Here is a 17,957-nt window from a genome sequence, read left to right as displayed (position 1 = left end):
ATCACCAGAAGATTTGACAGGAAGGGACGATTAACCCTTAAAGTGCTGAACTGCGTTAAAATGAGTGCACACAAAATGGAATTACAATTCTGATGTTTAGAGGCTAAACTACCACACGCGTTTTAAGGGTTAAAGACCGGGCGATAGTGTTTTTTATAGGCCTATACTCGGGGTTCAACTTCTTTAGTAAAGGCCTTAACAAATTTAAAACAGCTTGAATTGCTATCATACTGTATTTTATGTAACTATAATATACCAGTAGTCAGATAGTTCATGATCTTTGTAATTGTTGGGACTCATGTTCATCTATTCAGAGGTGGAGGCCTTGCGGCCTGAAGACCTCTTCAAATTATAGGTTTATGCATTACTTAAAAGCCATGAACGAAAAATAAATTATTTTTCATATAACGATCTAAATTATTGTTATCGTGTGTGTGTGTGTGGGGGGGGGGGTCCTTCCTCGGCATTGGTGGAATAAATCGCCCCGCCTGTCCACAATAATCAATGCCTGCTAAGCAGTGGATCTGAGACATAGGTATTATATAGGCATACAGAAAGCCACTAAGACTAATTGAACGCTTTCACCAAAACTGCTTGCGATCCATCATGGACAGACGGTGGCAAGACCGTACTACAAACAGAGAAGTCCTTGCGAAAGCCAGTATGGACAGTATAGAGGGACTTCTTATGGTCAGACAGTAAAGCTGGGCGGTGCACATATTCCGTGTGTGGGACGAACGTATGCAAAAACAGTCTTTGTTTTTGTGAGCTGAAAGGTGGTCGACGTAACATAGATGCCTCACGGAAACGCTTTAAAGATCAGTTAAGGCGCCAACTTGAAAAGAGCTCCTAGTTGCAGGCGGCTTCAGAATTACACAGCTGGAGGTCACTTTCAAAGGCCGCGGGATACACATTTGAGACCTAAAGAAAATCCGATGCCGAGGACAGACGTAGACGGCGAAAAGAAAATCTAAATAGACTAACGGCGGACAATGCTCAGACAGTAACAGCAATTATAAATAAACACTGAACCATAATCTTCAAATACAAAAGTAAAATTTAATTAAATACTCAGAAAGACACAAAGATAAAGGCACATTTCTCGTTCCATATGCTAGGACAAATTTGTACAAATGCTCCTTCTTCCCTAGCGCTATTAGAGCATGGAATGGGTAACCTGAGCTAGCCAGGAAATAGCAGAATTTAGGTCATTGGTTAATATGCATGACTAAATGCATGACGCGTAGGACGTAATCATCTTCTTTATTTGAAGTAACGTCTGTATTATCATATTACTCACAAGTAAACTCTGCTCTCTATCCAGAAGAAATGAAGAAATTAATTGTAGATAAAATAAATGAGAAATGGACGAGCTCCCATCCAAATCACAAGAAAGATGATGCTTACTATAAGCTATCCCGACAAGACCAACGTCTAATCTTTCGACTCAGGACCGGACACAACAGAATGCGACAACACATGTTCCGGAAGCTCAAAATTGGAACCAGTGAAATCTGCCAATGTGGAGTATCACCAGAAAATGCCGACCACGTCCTCCAAAACTGCTCTCTCTACCAAGAGGCCCGTATAAGACATTGGCCCCAAATCACCCCAATAGAAAGAAAACTATATGGAGAGCTCCCTGATTTGGAAACCACTGCGCAGTTCATCTCATGTATTGGTCTAGTCATATGAACACTCCAACATAACAATGAGAACGATGAAGAAGAAGAAGAAGAATCATAAGATAAGATAAGAATGGTTATCCTGGCAAAATATGTAGGAAGTTTTTCGTAGGTCGCAGCTGGGGCTGCGCAGCCAAGGAGAAGACTGCACTTCTCATTTATCTTCGGACTCGAAGACAAGCCTTATTATTATTACAATTTAGATCTAACATAAGACCTAAATACCGAGAAGACTTCCAGATCTGAAACTGAGGTGATTTCCGTTATTTAGAGTATTCTTAACATATTGCAAATGGCGGATGTTTTTGTAAAAAATGTCTAATAGACCTCCAAATGAAAGGTAAGTCTTTTTTTTTAAACAAAAAACTAACTAAAACATACTTTATGATTTTAAAAAAGTTTATTTTTATACATGCAAACGCTAGATCTAAAAGTCTAGATTCTAGAGAGACAGACACTTTCACACAGTACACTGTCTATGAAAATAATGTAAGTTCAAGTTGATGTTGTTTGTTGTCAATGAATCCAATGATACTATTTCATTGATAGAGTATCATAGAGTCTAGAGTCAATGTGAATGTTGAAGTTGTAACTTTACTTAGACTGACTTAGAGACTTAGACTTAGCGACTTATTTAGTCGACTTAGAAGTTAGTCAGTTAGTCTAACTAAGTCTTACTCTTAGTTACAGTTAGTATTACTAGATCTAGATCTAGAATCTAGTATTGTAATGTAAATGCAATGTAACACTGTTAGTGTTAGACAGTTACACTGTGTCACTAGTTACAGTAAAAACAAACAACAGTTACTTGAGTTACACAGTACAGTTGAGTTGAGTCACTGTCTCAGTCAGACTGAGTCCTGAGTAGACTACTGAGTGTAACCACTGTATTTGCGTCTGAGTAGATCTATTCTAGACTAACTCTAATCAACTCTAATGACTAATGAGTCTAATCTAGAGTCAAGATCTAGAATCTAGATGATCTAATAAATCTAAATTCTAAATCAGTAAATCAGTTTGTAATTTACACTAGTTTACAGTAACACTAGTTACTCACTAGTAACAGTTAGGATCTAGACCTAAGAGGCTAAGTCAGGCTAAGTCACAAGTCACACCTAACTATTTAACTAGGACTAGGCCCACTAGGCCTAGAATTGTAAAATCTAGTAAGTAGATCTAGTAGTAGATCTAGATTCTAGATTAATCTAGATCTACATACTAGACTCCAGATTGGACCAGATCTACATCTAATTCTAATAGTCTAATAATATAGTTTATATAGTAAGATAATGATCTATAGACTCAAGAGTCTCTAGTGACTCTAGTAGTTAAATATAGTAGTTCTGGACTGGAGTAGAGATAATATGGAAGATCTTCTAGAATCCAAATTATATTAGATTTAATTTAGTAGATCTAGTAAATCTAGAATCTATTCTAGATCTAGAGATCTAGTAGTAGATCTATTACTTGTTTACTAGATCTAGAAATCTATTATAGACCTAGAATAGATTGAATCTATATAAAATATCTATTATTAAATCTAGATATAGATCTATTTAATCTATTATTCAGCTCCACTTTCGCTTTTTGATTTATAGATCTTTGGCTATGGGCTTTTGTCTAGATCTAGAATCTAGGTCTATCCCACAAATTAACAATACACTGACTTAGTTGACTTATTTGTATATTTTAAATCTTTTCTGGCCTCCTAATTCCTAATATCCTGCATAGGCATCTGTTAACAAAGGTCTGGAGTTTTCCCATATTTGTTTTAGTGACACTCAGTGTCTCCTAGAATATATCAGACTATCAGAGTAGACTTACATTTGTAACATAATTATGCTAATTAGAACACCCCTTTAAAAATTCCTATGATGAACACATCACTTATTTTTACATTTAATTTATTTTGTTCTTTTGAAAGAAACCAATGAAATAGCACTGCAAAAGTCCTATCTTAAATAGATTCATATTATATCTTATTTGCTCATTTTCCAAAAAGGAAAATGAAACTTAATTAAGGACCAAGTTTGCCAGTAAAAAAATCTATTTTATTCTACCTCTGGATTACCAACACAGTTTAGATTAAGTGCTATATTTTCAGTCTATGTACACCTGCGTTAATGGCCGCTTTACTCTAATACACAGTTAATGATGTTAGTTGTTTTTAAAAGGAATTATAAGGGTTATTGGTGAAAGTTCATTAAATTTGATATTTTTCTTTGCAAAACAGGGTAAAAATAAATGTTAAAATGTCTTAGAAATAGTTGAAACTGGGTAAAAACATGTAAACAATGTGCCCCAAAAAAGGTATATAAATATAAATATGTGAATTTAGAATGAATGCTATGTGACGTCACTCATTCTCATTGTCACTCATTATCACCTGAAGGTCTGTTCCATAATATTTTTATCATTTTAATTTAATTGTATTGCTGTTATTAATAAAACTTAACCAGATCTATTAAGTTGCACAAATAAATCACAAGGCATAGTTTCGTAACCATTTTTAGTGAAAACCAAATGTCTAAATTTTTGTGTGTTTGTGTATAAAGGTTTTGAAATGAAATTGCAAATACCACAGTGCATAAGACCACTCAAATTTTTTTCTTTTGTGCTAAAGGCGTTTAAAGTACCCTACTATATATTTTTCAACTTAAGATTTTTTAATTTTTTTTTTTTTCTTGATGTTGAAAGTTTTTAAAAAGAGTTATCTCTCTTTGCATAGAAACAGTAAATAGAAGCTATTATCAGGTTAAGCAATAAAAGAGAAAGCGCTGTGGAGAAATTTAGGAACACTATAATGGAACCTAAAGAAAAATGAGAGAGATTTTAAAATGAACAATGTCAGTGATTCTATATTGATCACTGTTTTTGCAACCAAGTAATACCATCAACTTGACTTAATCCTGCACACTCCCAGGGGAGCATAGGGTGGCAACAACACTTCTCTACCAAACTCAGTTCTTCATCTGCTCCCATGTCATGCCAGTGTGTTACCAACAAAGATTATACAAATTTTGTTGTCACTGTGCCTAATACAGTGATGCTTTTGAAATAAAGCCTTTTTTCCTAAAGTCCTGCTTTATTTAGTTTAGTATAGATCCCAGTGATCTTCAAAATCCAAAAAGTGCATAAGAGAATAAATGTTTATTAAAATACATAACTTATCAAAGCTTCTGCATTCAGTTTCTATTCTGTTCAGATACACCAAAGATTCCATTTATGAAAAGTTACCAAGTCACAAGTCTAAATTTATTTTTGTGTGTTAACTCCCTTGTCTTAACCATATCATCGGTATGTGTCATTATTATTATTATCATAATTTTTGTTTCAAATTATTCTGATTGCCCATGTCCCCAATAACAAATTTACACTCCATTTCACATTATTCTTGACATCTCTTCTTGTTATCTTATATGCTGGCCTGTTTTATGGGGTACTGTCTTTAATAAAAGAAAATAAAAGGTAGATAAAAAAATAAGTAAAAAAAAAATAGAGCTCTTATTATTGAAATTATCTCCCCTATATTTTTTTACTGGCTTGAACTTACAATAATTGTTTTGATCTTTCTAGATTATAAATGTATAATAAAAAAAAATCATGGTTTCGTTTGAGAAAGATGTTTAGTTGTTGTAAGCACACAGAAAGTAGTAACTGGTTCAATTTTCATTTTTTTTTCGTCCACGCAAGTGATATGTCAGTCAGTCATTAGGCTCTGTCGCCTTTTTGGGGACTCGGCAGCAAGTCTAGTTTATTTGAAACTCATAAATAAAAGCAACGACCATCTGTGAATGACATTTAGTTTAAAGAGTGGTATTGGCCTGTGCAAGCCGATTGTCACTTTAAAACTACGGAGCGCAGGCTGGGGGGAAATGCTATGTTTTTACTGAAATACAGCACTCCTCCTTACTCCTTAAACTCGGAGTAAATCCTTATATTAAGTATATACTATATATAGCCTTGTCAGTACTGTTATACAAATTGTATAAGGTAGCCAACGGGGATAGTTACTTTATATGTTTTTTGGAACTGCAGATAAAAACATGCATTTCATCGTTTCAAGTAATCTACACTGCACTGTAGAATTTTAACAAGAAATATTCAATTAAAAAAAAAATAATTTCAGTGTAGATTTAAACCAGCATTTTTTTTTTAAGACTTGTCACTAAGCATTAATGAGCATTAAGAACATTTCCCCCCTTATATCCTTTTTTTTTTTGTTGTTGTTGTAGAAAGGATTAATAGAAGGATGTACATTGAGGGCTTCCTGTATTATGTACAATGATGATGGATTAGAATAAGATGTTCGAGAAGATGAGAATATTCTGGTGATAATTATAGGATTGTAAGCTTTCATCTGTCCCATGCAAAGTTTAATCTGTACGTTCGCCATGGATGATTCCATGTTTAACGAGACATGTAGATCACATTATATCTTACATGTCAATCAGTGTAAAAATGTCGCCATGGGCATGTATCCAAACTTTTTGTCTGTTGTTTAAATAGTCAAGAACCAATATTGTACACTTTTGGAATATTCACTTAAGTGTTTGTATTCAAGATAGTATTTGTAATCGTGTTTGTATTCGTGTTATAATTTGTAATCGTATTTGTATTCATGTTAGTATTGTAGTCGTCTTTGTATTTTTGTATTTATGTCTGTATTAGACGCCAAAAAAAAATATATATATATATGCGAAATCGTGACTGGTTTTGCGTAGCCATGTGAAACACTGCACTCATTCTTAATCTTCGGAATTATTATTATGTGTGTGATTATGCTTCAATTCATACTGTAGTCTGTTGGTTGTAACCTTTGTGTTACAGTGTGCTATCTCTTTGTTAAATGAATCGTTTTATTGATGCAATGCAAATTTCCTAAAGTCTTATTTTAGCTCACTAGATCTCAGTTGGTCTCAATTCTTTAAGAATATTAAAAAAATAAAACACGAAAGAAAATCCTTATTTCAAATAAAATTGCGTTTGGACAGTACTGTGGCTTGAGCTTTGTAGAATTGTTGATGACCTTTGAGGTCAAATTAGCTTGATGGATTGAATTGATTGGAATAACTAAATATGATATCAATAACCTGCATTATGTTTTTTAATGTGTTGTGTGTTCATACATTTTAATTGCCATGTTTCGTGGCTGGGTATTCAGTTATTCTTGTGCTATGAACCGTTATGTTACCTTGGCTCTCTCTCTATTTTTTGTAAGATATATCAAATGTGTATTCAAACATACCGGTACCGGTATTATTTTATGGATCTCTGAATGTTTTCTTTTAAAAACTTTGCTTACTATTTATAGCAGATTTACAATACATTATTAGAATGATTACTATGGGAGCTGTGAGTGGACCTTAATTTTAATATCTTAATTGTGTAACTGTTAGCACTTAACCTAGATATGGGACGTAACCCCAGAGGAATTATGGGCACGACATGACCTAAATTGTGCCGATTTGCCAAAAAAAAAAAAATCCAAAATATCAAAATACCATTTTATCTCGTATTTTTTAAACTTTTTTTTTGTTCAATATAGGCCTATAGCCAATGCATTCTCTATTACTTGTGTCATATGCTGATAGCAGATCATTAAAAAAAAAAATTAGATCGTTGCTATTATAATGCTTATCTCCCTTGTTCTCTCTCCATTGCAGCTGACCCGCTAGTCAACTCGCCGTCTGTACATTATAATTAAGGCTTTTATTCGAAATCTTTTGAACTTTTTTTTATAACCTTTAGAATAAAGCATATACACACACACGCGCGCGCACAAATCTCTTGTTCCCACGATATGACCTTAAGACAAATACACTAAGCCGCGTATTGGCTTTATTGAAATGAATTTTTTTAAAAAATCTTTTAAAATGATGTATTTTTGGCCTGTAATGGAGACGTCCTAACTCTCAGTTGTCTAAATTGAAAGGGCAGCAGCGTCTAATAGAATATCCTTTGAATGCCGTCTTCATTCGGTTGTATAAACATTTCTTTGATCTTGGTCTTTTTGATCTCGCGTCCTCTCGCTAAAGTGGTCACTTCGCGTAATAGGACGTTACTGTGGATGACTTAATGATAGTGGTGGATATAGATGTTTTCTGATTCTATCTATCTATCTATCTATCTATCTATCTATCTATCTATCTATCTATCTATCTATCTATCTATCTATCTATCTGTCTGTCTGTCTGTCTGTCTGTTGTCTGTCTGTCAACCTACATACACACTACTCTTTCTGTGATGGTATTAGTATGATAAAATATGATATCCCCATGCACTCTTCAAGGTCTCTGCTCATTGCTTATCACCCCCCCCCCCCAACTGATACCTCCCCCCCCTTTCTCCCTTTTTTTTTTCGTTTTCATGAAGTGTAATCTGAATGAGATGTACCACTACAGTGCAGGGCTGATAAGACATAATGAAGTGTATCTATGGGCTGGATGGAAATTGAAGTATGTTGATGCATTCACGTTCTGATACACAATGTTGTTTTGTAGTTTCGTCTAAGAATGTGAGATTGAAAACTTGATAGAGACCTAGATCTATAACGTTTTTTTTTTTTTTTTTTTTTTTTTTTTTTAGCATTAGTGTAGTATTAACCCTTAAAATACCATATTTTGAACCTCATTTGTTTTAAACATTCATGTTAAATCGTTCGCAAGATGCCAGAGCTATCCATCCATCCCAATGGGCGTTACAGCCCAGGGAGGACCTACCTCAGCACACCCTTCCATTCAGATCTCTCTTGAATCTTTCGTCTGCACCCCTCTACGGCGTCAATACATGGCATTCGTGGTAAGATGCCAGAGCTATCCATCCACCTCATTTGGCGTTACAGCCCAGGGAGGACCTACCTCAGCACACCACCCTCCATTCAGATATCTCTTGAATCTTTCGTTTGCACCCCTCTACGTCGTCAATACATGGCATTCGTGGTAAGATGCCAGAGCTATCCATCCACCTCATTTGGCGTTACAGCCCAGGGAGGACCTACCTCAGCACACCACCCTCCATTCAGATATCTCTTGAATCTTTCGTCTGCACCCCTCTACGTCGTCAATACATGGCATTCGTGGTAAGATGCCAGAGCTATCCATCCACCTCATTTGGCGTTACAGCCCAGGGAGGACCTACCTCAGCACACCACCCTCCATTCAGATCTCTCTTGAATCTTTCGTCTGCACGCCTCTACCTCGTCAATACATGGCATTCGTGGTAAGATGCCAGAGCTATCCATCCACCTCATTTGGCGTTACAGCCCAGGGAGGACCTACCTCAGCACACCACCCTCCATTCAGATCTCTCTTGAATCTTTCGTCTGCACGCCTCTACGTCGTCAATACATGGCATTCGTGGTAAGATGCCAGAGCTATCCATCCACCTCATTTGGCGTTACAGCCCAGGGAGGACCTACCTCAGCACACCACCCTCCATTCAGATCTCTCTTGAATCTTTCGTTTGCACCCCTCTACGTCGTCAATACATGGCATTCGTGGTAAGATGCCAGAGCTATCCATCCACCTCATTTGGCGTTACAGCCCAGGGAGGACCTACCTCAGCACACCACCCTCCATTCAGATATCTCTTGAATCTTTCGTTTGCACCCCTCTACCTCGTCAATACATGGCATTCGTGGTAAGATGCCAGAGCTATCCATCCACCTCATTTGGCGTTACAGCCCAGGGAGGACCTACCTCAGCACACCACCCTCCATTCAGATCTCTCTTGAATCTTTCGTCTGCACGCCTCTACCTCGTCAATACATGGCATTCGTGGTAAGATGCCAGAGCTATCCATCCACCTCATTTGGCGTTACAGCCCAGGGAGGACCTACCTCAGCACACCACCCTCCATTCAGATCTCTCTTGAATCTTTCGTCTGCACGCCTCTACCTCGTCAATACATGGCATTCGTGGTAAGATGCCAGAGCTATCCATCCACCTCATTTGGCGTTACAGCCCAGGGAGGACCTACCTCAGCACACCACCCTCCATTCAGATCTCTCTTGAATCTTTCGTCTGCACCCCTCTACCTCGTCAATACATGGCATTCGTGGTAAGATGCCAGAGCTATCCATCCACCTCATTTGGCGTTACAGCCCAGGGAGGACCTACCTCAGCACACCACCCTCCATTCAGATCTCTCTTGAATCTTTCGTCTGCACCCCTCTACGTCGTCAATACATGGCATTCGTGGTAAGATGCCAGAGCTATCCATCCACCTCATTTGGCGTTACAGCCCAGGGAGGACCTACCTCAGCACACCACCCTCCATTCAGATCTCTCTTGAATCTTTCGTCTGCACGCCTCTACCTCGTCAATACATGGCATTCGTGGTAAGATGCCAGAGCTATCCATCCACCTCATTTGGCGTTACAGCCCAGGGAGGACCTACCTCAGCACACCACCCTCCATTCAGATCTCTCTTGAATCTTTCGTCTGCACCCCTCTACCTCGTCAATACATGGCATTCGTGGTAAGATGCCAGAGCTATCCATCCACCTCATTTGGCGTTACAGCCCAGGGAGGACCTACCTCAGCACACCACCCTCCATTCAGATCTCTCTTGAATCTTTCGTCTGCACCCCTCTACGTCGTCAATACATGGCATTCGTGGTAAGATGCCAGAGCTATCCATCCACCTCATTTGGCGTTACAGCCCAGGGAGGACCTACCTCAGCACACCACCCTCCATTCAGATCTCTCTTGAATCTTTCGTCTGCACGCCTCTACCTCGTCAATACATGGCATTCGTGGTAAGATGCCAGAGCTATCCATCCACCTCATTTGGCGTTACAGCCCAGGGAGGACCTACCTCAGCACACCACCCTCCATTCAGATATCTCTTGAATCTTTCGTCTGCACGCCTCTACGTCGTCAATACATGGCATTCGTGGTAAGATGCCAGAGCTATCCATCCACCTCATTTGGCGTTACAGCCCAGGGAGGACCTACCTCAGCACACCACCCTCCATTCAGATCTCTCTTGAATCTTTCGTCTGCACGCCTCTACGTCGTCAATACATGGCATTCGTGGTAAGATGCCAGAGCTATCCATCCACCTCATTTGGCGTTACAGCCCAGGGAGGACCTACCTCAGCACACCACCCTCCATTCAGATCTCTCTTGAATCTTTCGTCTGCACGCCTCTACCTCGTCAATACATGGCATTCGTGGTAAGATGCCAGAGCTATTGGCGTTACAGCCAAGGGAGAACCTACCTCAGCAAACCCCCTCCATTCAGATCTCTCTTGAATCTTTCGTCTGCACGCCTCTACGTCGTCAATACATGGCATTCGTGGTAAGATGCCAGAGCTATCCATCCACCTCATTTGGCGTTACAGCCCAGGGAGGACCTACCTCAGCAAACCCCCTCCATTCAGATCTCTCTTGAATCTTTCGTCTGCACGCCTCTACGTCGTCAATACATGGCATTCGTGGTAAGATGCCAGAGCTAGTAGAAGAAGTGTGTGATGTAAATTGCGAGAGGGAATCATTTCAAAACGTCTTTTAACGTTTTGAATACAAACAATAAGAATCTTCCGTTATAGGAAATGCTAGTCTGTTACAGGTATTGTAAATCTTAGAATTGGTCTTGGTCGTAAATGTGACCTTTCGCTGTGAAAATGACATGACATGAAAGCAGCCTAGGCTGAAGGAAAGCGCTAGAGAAGAAAATCAAGGCAACTTTCACCAGTTCAAGCTGGAATAGTTTGCCCAGTGTTCAGCCGATCATTGCGGGCTCAGGTAGGTCTTCCAGGCCACACGAGAATACACACACACACACACAAAGGGCAAAGCCCTTGGCCTCCTGGATGACTAAAGTGACCATTATGATATCACTATGGACAAAAGTCACGAACTCTATATATTGACTTCATTGACAAACTTTGGGGGATTTAGCATTGGGCACGACATAGCCTAAATTGTGCCGATGTGCCAAAAAACCCCCAAAAATATCATTTAGCATTGTACGTAACTTTGCCCTCCTGTGAGTGCTGAAAGTCAAACGGAATGAATCCTGAACAAAATAATGTGATCAGAAATGTTCGCCACGTTCCCACACAGTCCTCCCCTCACTATTTTTTTTTGCGTAACTACGCACACATTCTCTCTATTTCTCTCTCTCTCTCTCTCTCTCTCTCACACACACATGCTTCTATTGTAGCAATGTATAATGGTAATTTCATTAAAGTGTGATTGTCAGAGATGTGTTTGTTGCCAGTGTTCTCTATTGATTCGTGTGCTACAGATGCGTGCCTTGTATACAGAGATCCAAGACTAGATATGTGCTTTATGTTTCTACCAGTAACAGAATCTTTACACAAACTTTTTTTCTCTCTCTCTCTCACCCCCTCCTCCTTTGTACTCCTCTCTTTTCTCTTTAATTGACTTCATTTCCGTACACAAGATCGTCCGGGCTTATCTTTGAGGGCCTCTATTATTTGAAATGCTATCATTTACTACTGAGCAAATGGTAGATGTCTGATTTTGATGTCTGAGTGTGTGTTTTTTTTCCCCCCACAAGTAGCTAATGGTAGATTTTCAAGATGTCTGCTTTTATTTTGTAAAGCAAAGGTTTTTTTTTTATTTAAAAACGATGTCAACAAGATCAGTTTGTTTGCAGTTTCTCAGCTTCTTGGTTTTGTCTTAATGAGAGTTTTAATTTCCTCTCTCCTAGATTCTAAGGCTGAGTCTGACATGGCAGTCGGAAACAAAGGTTATACCGGTCGGTGTTTATAAACCGTGATAATCCATGAACTCGCCATCGGTTAGTGATCATACTTATAGCCAACATACTGGATTCCCGAGACCACAAAATGCCATTGACTTAATTTGTCTACATTATTTGCGGGAATTGGGCTTAGCATTGGAGTTCATCTCAGGTGGCGAATGACTGATTTGAAGCTTCCGATGAGACGAGGACTAACATATTTTTTTTATATAATACTAGCAGTACAAACCGGCTACGCCCGTTGATTTGTTCCCTGATTCTAAAATCTATATTATTAATATGGCCTTAACATCCTCTCCTTTTTTTTGAAATTTCGTTAAACGGACCATATTTTAACGATCCCCCTAACATACTGTTTAGCCCGTGAATTCTAGTGTCTTACAATGAAATTCAACGGCACGCTCTCTTTCCCTTTCATGCTTTCTCCCCTATCTCCTCTCTCTCTCTTCCTCCCTCCCTCCCCATTTCGTTTTTATAACCTGCGCATCGTAATTTCTCCGACATAGACTTTTGACTTGACTTAGGAAGACCGTTTCATAACGCGCCCACGAGACATAGAAGCACACGATGATATGTCATTAAAGCAGCACAGTGTGACAGTGACATCATCATGTTTTAGTGATGTCTCTTTTGGAGTGTTTTAAGTGATGTCACTGTCACACCGTGCTGCTTTAATGACAGTGTCTTCAGTGGTCCTCTGGACATCGGGTATAGAGCCTACAGTACTAGCATCCTTAGGATTGTTTCAACACACTTTCACTCTTTGATAACTCTTGTAACATTATATTGCAGTTTTACAAAGCCACTGATCTTTAGGTTCCGTCTTCCCCCTTTCTCCAACTACCTACCCCCACCCCCACAAAAAAAAACCCACCTAAATTATCGGATATTTCAGCATTTTCACTAAGCTTATATCAATCAACTCCTTCTTCCTGTCTAGAATAAAGTTTTTTTTACACGCTATTTCTCCCGCACTTTATTTCGGATCAAATAGAAATTTTGCTTCGTTATAGCTATTGTTTCAGCGCCTCTTTATTTTATAAGCCTCAGAGGCTTGGTGTGAACTCTGTGTGTGTGTGTGTGCCGACTAAACCAACTCCGCCTTGCACTTGGCTTGCTGACTAGATCGCTTTGGTATTGAATGTCAACATTCTCAAATAACTCAGCTAAATTTGATGCATTTTTTTTCTTCTGAAGGAGTATTTATACATGTATTGTGACAGATCTAGATCGCGTGTTTAATAACAACCCCCCCCCCCCCAATACAGTAAAGCATCACACGTTTCTCCTCCCGTTCTGTCTACAGAGAGGAGGGGCGAGGCCGTGCGTCGACAAGTCATAATGGTTCGGACTTGTTGCGAAGTTCGCCGATGTTTGTCTCTTGAGCAGGGGAGGCCACTCTCGTCTTACTCCGCTCTATTTGTTTATTTCTTCTGCTAATGGGGTTGCCGACCCTAGTCGCGAGCGCGCGCTGGGTGTGATTTCACGGACTTTTTAATTACATATTGGGGTGGTTATAATTTCAATGGATAGCATGGTGTTGGGCTCAATGTGCAGTGTTGTTCTATTACATGAACTGATCAACTCAACATTGATTCCTATGAAGGGTGGATTTTAAATATGTTTTGATCGCCAGTTCTGTATTCGTATCAATCTGCTAGCTTGAGAGATTTCTGTGTTCCAACATGGATAGTGTGTCTGCTGTTACTAAAGGCTAGATTTAAAATCACCTGCTCGTAATGCCGCTGCCTCTCTACAGAATTACCACCTTCTACCCATATCGTTTTGTTAATCCAGTAATCATGTTCTAACTGTATTCCACGTATTATTCTATAAGCGAATTCTCTCATTTTAAATTCTTACGTTTGTTCTCTATACTTCTTACATATAGTCAGTGATAAAATTCAATATTCTATTTGGTGTTGGAAATTTGCATGCTTGGAGTCGAATCCATACAATAAGCTTTTTGGTGTACAAAATACAGAATGGTTGTTAAGCGCAGAATTTTAATGAATATTTGTGTCCAACACTGGAGAATAAAATTTTGAGTCTCTTTTGCTTACAGCACAAAGTAATTTATATTTCTTAGTTGTCAATGGTGTTTTTTTAATATGGCGGTTTTTTTTTATACAAAGCTTATATCAACTCACTCTGTCTGTCTGGTAAAAAGTTTGTACACATTATTTATCCCACACCTAATCTCAAATTAAGCTTAAATTGTGCACAATTATTTCTTTTACCTGACTACACAAGAATCAATAAAAAAAAATACCAATTAGTTAATTAACGATTTGTAACTAATTATTTTGTTTGGCATCTTGGACAAGGGAAAGAAATCGTACTTGACAGATGTGGTGGTATAAGTTGTATTAGTCCCCTTTAGGTTTCTTGAGCCCTGAGTGAACTTTTTTTTTATGAATTAAAAAAAAAAACGATTCTGTAGACATTCACAAAGATACCCCCTTCTTCCAACTGCCTTTCACACTTGGACTAGACTAATTGATACTATAACACTTCAAATAATATTAAATTTTTTTGCTTTTTAAAGAATTTTAAAAAATGTTTTTCTTGTTTTTACATTATTTTTTTTCTAATTATTAAAAAAAAACAAACTCTCACAGCCTTTTCTCATCCATTTTCTTTCTTTTTTTCCCCCTTAAGGTTCCATTCTATCTCTACAGAATTGTTTTCTTTTCTTTTATTCTATTCTTTTTCATCTTTGCTGAATTTCATGGCTTCAAGAATGTGTAAACTAAAAAGCACTGTGTTAAAATTTTGGTGTGAAAACACATAATAAAGCTGTTTTTGTATTTATTTTTTTCCCTTACCTTACAGTCATTGCGTTGTGAATGTTATTTTTTTTTTTACAAAGTTTATATTAACTCATTCCGTCTGTCTGTCTGTCGGTCTGGTAAAAATCTTGTATGCGTTATTTCTCCCACTTTTCTTTCTCGGATCGAGTTGACATTCTGCACAATTATTCATAGTCGATGACAATGAATGAATAAATAAATAGAAAAAAATCAACCAAATAGTTAATCAATTAGTGGTACTTATTATTTTTTTTACATAGAAAAGGGAGTTAAGCCTTGCAGTATTGAGAGGTATGGTGGTGAGTTTGCTGTTTTTCCCCTTAGATAAGCTTTTTTTTTTTTTTTTTTGCTTGTTTTTTTTTTACAAATAGCTTAGAAATATTGTATGCTATAGCAGATCAATATTTATTGCTGTGATAGTATCTACATTTAGATCTATTGGAAAGACAAAGACATTCCAGTTCGCTGTAGCCTGAGGCACACGCAATATTGTGCCCTAATTAAAACTATATATAGATGTATATTTAATAGCCTAGTGTTTTATTTCAACTGTTCAAAGAATCCCCCCGCCCCTCTTTTTCCATTTTCGCGTGAGATGAATGTCACATTATTTCACTATTTGGGACTGGGGGGGGGGCAATGCTCAAGAGTCAACAGTGTCTGCTTATAGTCTGCGTCCTTCTCTTCGTCTTGTCGGGATGGCGTATTCCAAGTTACGGACCGAATCCCCAGAGACCAGGTTTATCACTCTGAGTTTGGAATTTTTAATTATTCTGGACAGCGAATCATATTTCTTCAACAGACCCAAGTCTAGCGTGACCAACCCTCTTTTCACACACACACACACACAGACACACACACACACACACGCGCGCGCGCACACACACACAGAGAGAGAGAGAGAGAGAGAGAGAGAGAATGACAATGACAGGTTTGATATTATAATTACTTGATTATCATCTCATGTAATCTACTCGTTTCAAGATCATCCATTATTAGCGCCCGTCATAAGGTTTTTATTGTTTTCACATGGACTATTCGCTTTTATTCCCTTACATACGTCATTAATGGACGAGTCATTTCTACTTTTGTTGGTTTTACATTAAATACATACATTTAATATTTCTCGATTTTTTTGTGGTGACACAAATGCTCAAGATGCTCTTACTCTAGGCGTCTAGTATGCATTATTTCTACTTATAAATAGGCTTCGTGTCAAATATAGTCAAATTAAGAGACGGAGTGGGACGGGCCATACAGCCTGTACATTTATAATTGGCTTGATGCTTCGTAAGGTCATCCTCTTGTACAGCAAGACGTCTTGTAGCGGGACCTGGCGTTAAGATTTAATTTATTAAACGTTGGTAAAAAAAAATTTTTTAATCACTACTCCAAACGTTGATTTATAACTGCAATGCAAATACAAGAGAGATTTTCTTTCCTTTAAAAAAAAAACACCAACATCGACTTTGCACCCCCCCCCCCTTTCTCCTTTTTTCTTAAAGCCCTTTACGTCCCCTTTTGGGGAGGAGGGGTGCTCACTTTGAGAAACATTGGCGAAATTCGACAGCTATCTCTTCCCTTCCTGAAAGTTTTCTTGAACAGGCCCGTTCACTGAAAACAGGATCAAACTGATCCAGAAATGCGGAACTAACTATCGCATCCAATTATGTCATGTAAGGAAGCACTTGTTCCAGACAAAAGGTTCAACTCGTGACTCGGTGTCTGTTCCAAAATAAACCATTGATGACATCAATACTCTTTTTTTTTTGTGTTCAGTCAGCAATATTATTGTTATTTGTTACCAGTACTTTCTATAACTAGTCATAATCTACTCTTGAGACCAGACACTAGATTTGGCCCACCCTCTTCGCCTCACCCAGAGACACGAAGCGGCGGGGCGTGCAGGGAAGAGCAGATAGTTTGTTATAGTCAAGAGTTGGGTAGGAAGATGGCTATGTGAAATTATAGAAACAATTTAAGAAGAGAATAGCAGACACGAAAGACACAAGATGACATGTGCCGTAAAAAAAAAATATGTACTCTGTTCCAGTGGTTCTCAAACTTTTTACTCAACGGAACACTTCGCACATTCCGAGTATTTAACGGAAGTTTGTTTATTTTTTTTTTAGATAGATTTATTCAAGTGGTGGCCTATTAGTTAATTATTCCAGTAGTTCGTGGATCACCTATTCAAGCATCGGGAAACACGTTTACAGTTTGGGAAACATTGTTTTGTTTTCTTGTCTTCATCTCGATCAGGACACAGTGAGTCTCGAAACCCTTGCCCGTACAGTGAACAGCCCGAAGCGCGAAATCTCCATGATTTGTCCTTCTAACATGGTCTGAGTTTTCTTTTCAATTGCAAATTACTGTAGAATGACTTCAATATTGATGCTGCTTTGGTTCCTGCTTGTGTGATACTTCCACCGGCAGCGTGCAAGTCATGATCGTAAAGTTCCCCTTTCAGTGTGTCATGTAGCCAGCACAACGACCAACCGCCTACACTTCCCCCAGGTATCCATTAGAGTCAGGTGGACACAGAGGCGCCCAAAGATCCCGAAATTAAAAATCCCATTTTCAACAGGATTCGAACCCGGGAATTCCCGATTCATGATCGTCTAAAAAAAACAAAAAAAAAAAAAACAACTTAGACGCTTCTGCACATCCTTCGACTGAGAATTCGTTGACTCTCTCGATTCGTCATAGTTAGCGTAGG

The 17,957-nt window shown here is 38.4% G+C and overlaps 1 protein-coding gene across 3 annotated transcripts in view; it reads left to right on the top strand.

Moving 5' to 3' along the window:
* The first annotated feature begins 1,935 nt into the window (after window positions 1-1,935).
* Window positions 1,936-17,957, top strand: part of LOC106068052 (serine/arginine repetitive matrix protein 2-like) — a 138,954-nt gene continuing 122,932 nt past the window's right edge. For 2 of the 3 annotated variants that reach the window (XM_056006826.1, XM_056006824.1), the window contains exon 1: window positions 13,876-14,032. Coding sequence is in view for 1 of the 3 variants with exons in the window: in XM_056006825.1 (XP_055862800.1) it covers window positions 2,000-2,025 (26 nt within the window). In the remaining 2 variants the exon portion in view is untranslated. Of the gene's footprint in view, window positions 2,026-13,875; window positions 14,033-17,957 lie in introns of those variants that run through there. The other variant, XM_056006825.1, reaches the window with a different exon arrangement.

This window comes from Biomphalaria glabrata, chromosome 12 (genome assembly GCF_947242115.1).
Source record: "Biomphalaria glabrata chromosome 12, xgBioGlab47.1, whole genome shotgun sequence".
Classification (NCBI taxonomy): Eukaryota; Metazoa; Mollusca; class Gastropoda; family Planorbidae; genus Biomphalaria; species Biomphalaria glabrata.
Note: the sequence above shows the minus strand (reverse complement) of the source record. Positions and strands in the feature narration are given on the sequence as shown.